A 5,543-nucleotide genomic window follows, 5' to 3' on the forward strand; every position below is an offset into this window, starting at 1 on the left:
CCCCAGCGCTGAGTGGGAGGGGAGGGCCTGGCTGTGAGAGGAGGCTGCAGCCTGGAGGGGAAGCTGCTTCCAGGCCCAGCAGCCCTCCTGGGTCCCGTCTCCACTGGCCTGCGGGAGACCAGAGAAAGCACAGAGGGCCAGCTTGTCCTGGACAGGACTCTCGGGGTACCTGTGCCTTGAGGCTGGTGTTCCCGCCTTGCAGGCTGGGCGCGCTGGGCCCTTCTTGCATGTTTCCAGGGATACCGTGAGGGTCAGCTGGGGACATGCCCTCGGTGACAGAAAACTCAATGACAGAAAACACTGCCAGCAGCTTCTCCAAGCGGAGCACAGTGTGAGGAGCTGACAGCAGCAGACGGGCACACCTACCCCCCAGCGCGCGCGCGCACACACACTCACACATGCACACACACGCACTCACACACACTCACACACACACACACTTGTCCCGAGGCCCATGTGCGCTCTTGGAGAGGGCACTCACAGGAGAGCAGAGCATCTTTGTGTAAATCAAGAGGGAGACAGAGGGAGGAAGAAAGGGTGAGAGAGGAGCCCGAGGTTATCTCCCAGCTCCGCCTCTCCAAGCTGTCACATTGAAGGCCCTGAATGCTGATGGCACCCCACTCGCCTCTAGCTGGGCCCAGCTGCCTGGGACAATGGACAGTGGAAGGGTCTTCTTGTCGTTGAGACTCCTGCCTGCCTGCCTGCCCAGCCCTCGTCCCCTCGGAGGCAGGCTGCCCTCCTCCACGGAGCTGTGTGATCAAATCCACTCTGCGCCCGTCCTGGCTGGCTGGACACCGCCCCCTCCTGGCCGTGTGTGGCTAAAGCCGGAAGGTCCTGCCCCTTCTCCCTGCCCCCTGCCCACTCACCTGCACGAGCGACCAGGCCCACTAGGGTCAGGATGGCCCAGAAGCTGGCCCAGGACCCAGGTTTGGTGTAGCCCAGCCTAAGCATCTTTGTGCCCTGTCCCCAAGCCCACTGGAGGGAGAGCGAAGCCCAGACCTCTCCACTCACATTCCTCCTCCTTATATAGGGTCCCGCCCAAGGGGCTGGTGCCCTCCCTTCCCCGGCTGGCTTCCCGCCCACCACCCAGCCTCTGCCGTGGATTGGTGGAAACGGGCCCCAGCTGTTGCCCAGGCAACGAGTTAAGCCAGAGAGCAGCAGCCTCAGGGGCTATTGTACTGCCGGTGGGCCCCTGAGGGGGACGGATCCGGCACCCTCCCCCATAGCTCCTACCACCTGGCACAGCGACTCATTCCTCTTCTGGGAAGTTTAAGGCTCTCCAAAGGGCAGGCAGGGGGCTCCAGAACCAGTCGCCGCCACCAGCGCAGAGGGTCGCCGGCCCGGTCCCCGGATCCCAGGCTCAGCCTCCACCCTGGCACAGAGCACGAGCTTGCCAGCGTCACGGCTGGGGAGCCGCGGTGAGCCGGCGGCAAAGGAAGGGCCTGGAAGAGAAACACGGCGGCAGCTCACGCTCCCACCCCTCCCCCTCTCCCATTTTGGGGTGGGCTGGCTCTCCAGAAAGGAGGGCAAGGGTCTCAAATAGGGGCCCACGGGGTAACTGGTAGCATTTTCGTGTCTTCTTTGAAGAATGTTCCTGGGAGGGTGATGAGTCTTTAGGGAGGTGGGGGCTGTGACCATCACACCCCTCACCCAGGGTCAAGGTGAGCTAAGATGGCAGGGCTGGGCATAGAGGAGCTGCACCCGAGCCTGTGCACCCCTGCACGGAGGACCCCTGCCCAGAACAGAGCTGGCCGCCTCGCTGGAGGCTGGTCCTCGGCAGGCACCCCACCCCCCGCCCAAGCAGCCCAAATCCAGGCATGGGGACTGGAGATGCCTGGTCACTTCCTTCCTTTAATTCACCTTCCCGAGAGGTCTCAGGTCTCTTGGTTCACCTTGTTGGAAGGCTTCTTTTACCAGCTTCTGTCCGACCTCCTAGTGTAATTTTTCCCATCTCAGAGTTCCAAGGAGACACACAGCAGACCCAGTACCCCACCCTGACAGTTGGAGAAACAGGCAGAGAGCTAGGTGGCCGTTTCAGCTGGGTTAGTACAGAGGAGAGCTCTTCTAAGGACAAAGGAGGACAGAGAGAGGAGGGTGGCGTCTAGAGCCCAAGGGGTGTGTGTTATGGGTGGGCAGGTGCTGGGGAGGCCTCACCTTTTCCAGAAGCAAGTAGGGCCTGGCCCCGATCTCCATGGGAGGGAGTCCTTCCAAGTTGTTGAATTGAAATGGTGGAGGTGGGGTGTGCTCCTGAGAGATCCAGCTCAGAGTTTCTCCTGAGGCTGGGTCTTTAACTGGGGATGGGTGGGAGCCCACCCTCCTTTGCTCTCTGGATGCCAGGGACCAGCTCCACACATTGATTTCTGCCCCGGGCTGGCACAGAGAGACCCAACAGCTCCACCCCCCTCTCTGGAGCCACAGAGAGAGCGGGAAGTGGGTCTGGCACCTGCCTCGTCCGGGTTGGCAAACATGTAGCTGTCCAGCCCAGCGGAAACCCCTCCCGGCTGTCCTGACCTTCACGCCTGGTTCCCCTCGTCCAGATCCACCATCCCTTGCCCACTGGCTGCCCGCCTGCCCTTCCCGTGGGCTGCACCACCTCCCTGGCCCAGCTCAGAAAAACAGAGCCTCAGTGTGACGGGGGTCGTGGCCTCTGAGGGCATCCCGGCTTCCATGTGCAATGCTTTCCGACAGGAATGTTGATGATAAAAAGATGAGGCTACGAGAACCCACTACTCAGAAAATGGTCTTAACTTCGCGCTGCATCAGCCCCTAGAGGTGTGGCTGCCTGCACTGGAATCTCCCCCACTCCACCTAGGAGCCAGGGCACCTGTGTCTTCTCAGCATCTCAGCGATTGTCACGTACACCCCCAAGCTAAGGTCTACCTGCTAGAATTACATGGATGGCATTTCGAGTGTGCAGGGATCGGGGAGGTCCCAGGTTACCAAGAAGACTCAGGAGGGTCACCTCTGACTCCCCATCTCTGAGAGGCTCCACCTCTTACTAGCTCTAACTTCTGTTATCCCTGAAACCCCTCTACTGATTTAGAATTTGGCTCTCCAGGAATACGCACTCTCCATTCTCATTTTCTTAGTCTGAGGCTTTCTGGAGTGTGTGTGTGTGTGCGTGCTATGTATGTGCGCACACGTGTGTGTGTGTGTGGTGTGTAGGTGTGCACGCATGTGTTTTGTTTTGGCCACAGCGCACAGCATGCATGATCTTATTTCCCTGACCAGGGATCGAACCCGTGCCCCCTACAGTGGAAGCGCGGCGTCCTAACCACTGGACTGCCAGGGAATTCCCTGCATGCGTGTGTGCGTGTGGTGTGCGTAAGAGTCTTGGAGCTGGAGAGAAGAAGGAGGGCGTTCGCCCTGCCCAATCTTGGAGATGGAAGATCTGAGACAATCTGTTTCATTTTGCCCTGTCAACCTGGAAGCTCCATAATTCCTTGAGAGCAACTCTGAGCTAGAACAGAGAGCAGTGTCGCTTCCCACCCGAGGCAAGGGTGTCTATAACTCAAGGGACTTGTCTGAGGTTTCACGGCTCAGAATGGGCAGAGCCAGGATTCAAGTGCTGCGTTGCTGCTTGACCTTTCTTTCCACGGCCCCATACTGTCTTTTCTGGGAAGCTACTGTGTTGGCGAAAAAGTTCATTCGGCCCTTTGGGTAACAGCTTATGGAAAAACCTGAACGAATGTTCAGTAGCCGATGTTTCGGTAGCCGTAGATGATCCCCGTGGGGCAAGGAATCTCTAGCGCTGGAGAAGCAAGCTTGGGGCAGATGTAGAGTTTCTGGATCTGTGGCGTGAGTGATCAGACACAGGACGGCGGAGGGGTGGGCTCCCAGCCCCAGCCCCACCCCAGCTGCAGCCTCCCGTGCACCTGTGACGTCTCCCTTCCTGAGCTAGGGAGCCCCCAAACGCTTAGATTGGGGAAGAGGCAATCCCAAGCTTAGGTTCCAGGCCACGTGGATTCAGGGGGGCACAGATGCTACACAGGAAGGAATTGCGCCCTGAAGTAACTGACATGATATTGAAAGCTTCCCCTGAAGCCCGGCTGTCCCGCGGTGGCACACCTGCCTTCCTGCCTCCATCCTGCTGTCCCCCGATTGGAGGGCCTTCCGCATCTGAGTTTTGTCCGCCTGGCCCACTTCCTCTCCCTGTAAAGCCCGAGCTCACAGTGGCCTCGTGCTGCCGCAGCCCCTGCTCTTCCGGAGAGCAGATGGTGGGGGCCAGTGACCAGCGAACGGCTCTGGGGGAGGGACAAACCCACGTTCAATTTCCAACCTCCACTTGCTAGCTCTGTGGGCTTAGCATAGTTGCTGGCCTTCTCTGAGCCTCGGTCCCCTCTTGTGTGAAACAGAGGTAACCTGAGTTAGCTTGAGGGGCTGCCGGGAGGGTGACACGTGTAGGACAGGGTAGGTCCTCAGGAAATGTCAGCAGAGACCCTCACACCCGGCTGTAAACGGCCCTCTGCGTATCCACAGCGTCCTGGTGCAGGGACATGGTGGCCTGAGGAATTATCTGTGCTACCCTCACCCTCTGGGTCTGGAGTCCTGGACACTCTGCCTGGGGACCTGAGTGGGTAGTGCCTATTCTGGTCCCACTGTGCCACCCAGGGGACCTGGCCAAAGCCAGAGGACTCTCGGAGGACTTCAGGGTCAGGCCCCAGCCAGCAGGGGTCAGCAAGGCCTCTGTGAGTTCCAGGGCTGCGCGTGGAGGTGAGGCTGGGGGTGGGCATCCAGGTAGCTCCAGCCCCGGAATTGGGATCTAACGTAGGGAAACCAGCTCTGGGACGTTCCCAGAGGGTGAGCGTGGGAAGCGAGTGCTGGCTGGGTCTCAGCTCTCCTCGAGCCACTCCACACGTTGTCCCGGGTGCCCTCTGTGAGCTGCACCGGTCGCTCTTCCCCGCATGGGGCTGGGGAGCCAGCTGGGCGCAGGTTCCAGCCTCTCCAGGGCGCAAGCCACGCCGGATGGTGTTGATCGGCCGGTGACTAATTTTCCTTAAAGGAAAGTCCATTTCACCAGGGCCAGGAAAACAACGGCTTGCAAGGAGCCGCTGGGTCTGGCTTTCCCAGCGCTGCTGGCAGCCTGGTCAGGCTTCCGCTGGCCTGGCCGTCACGGCCAGCACTGGGCATGGCTTCCTGCCATCCTTCCAGGCCAACAGCCCGCCTGGGTAGAGTCTCCTTCTCGTCCCACCACCCACAGCCACCGCGGCACTGACTCCTTCAAACCTGGCCCGTGAGGCTTCGCTCCAGATCTGGGTCCTGCCCAGGGCAGCCTCAGTTCTCCCTCCCCAGCACTGGTTCCCTCCCCCCAGCCCCGTCTGAGTCAGCTCCTGGAATCTGTCTGCCTTTCCCCAAACGCCTCACGCCCCGGGTTTGACTGCCAGACCGAGGCCAGGCCCGTTCCCAGAGTGCCCTGGAGCACGAGGCAGCCCAACCAGAGCCCTGAGGCTACCGCCCCCCACCGCCCCAAGGTCTGCCTCCCAGCCTCGCCCCTCCCCTGATGGAATAACCCCGGGGCAAACAACCGCTCGGGAGAGCTGGCG

The 5,543-nt window shown here is 60.5% G+C and overlaps 1 protein-coding gene across 4 annotated transcripts in view; it reads right to left on the reverse strand.

Annotated features, from left to right (window-relative positions):
* The window catches only part of BTBD17 (BTB domain containing 17), a 5,882-nt gene extending 3,462 nt beyond the window's left edge, over positions 1–2,420 (reverse strand). Inside the window, exons 1-3 of one of the 4 annotated variants that reach the window (XM_024761186.1) lie at positions 2,155–2,420; positions 1,893–1,932; positions 1,237–1,442 (exon numbers count right to left, since the gene is read on the reverse strand). Coding sequence is in view for 1 of the 4 variants with exons in the window: in XM_024761188.1 (XP_024616956.1) it covers positions 867–951 (85 nt within the window). In the remaining 3 variants the exon portion in view is untranslated. The other 3 variants (XM_024761184.1, XM_024761187.1, XM_024761188.1) reach the window with 3 other exon arrangements.
* Positions 2,421–5,543: the final 3,123 nt, after the last annotated feature.

Source organism: Neophocaena asiaeorientalis, unplaced genomic scaffold (assembly GCF_003031525.2).
Source record: "Neophocaena asiaeorientalis asiaeorientalis breed wild unplaced genomic scaffold, Neophocaena_asiaeorientalis_V1.1 scaffold30, whole genome shotgun sequence".
Taxonomy (NCBI): domain Eukaryota; kingdom Metazoa; phylum Chordata; class Mammalia; order Artiodactyla; family Phocoenidae; genus Neophocaena; species Neophocaena asiaeorientalis.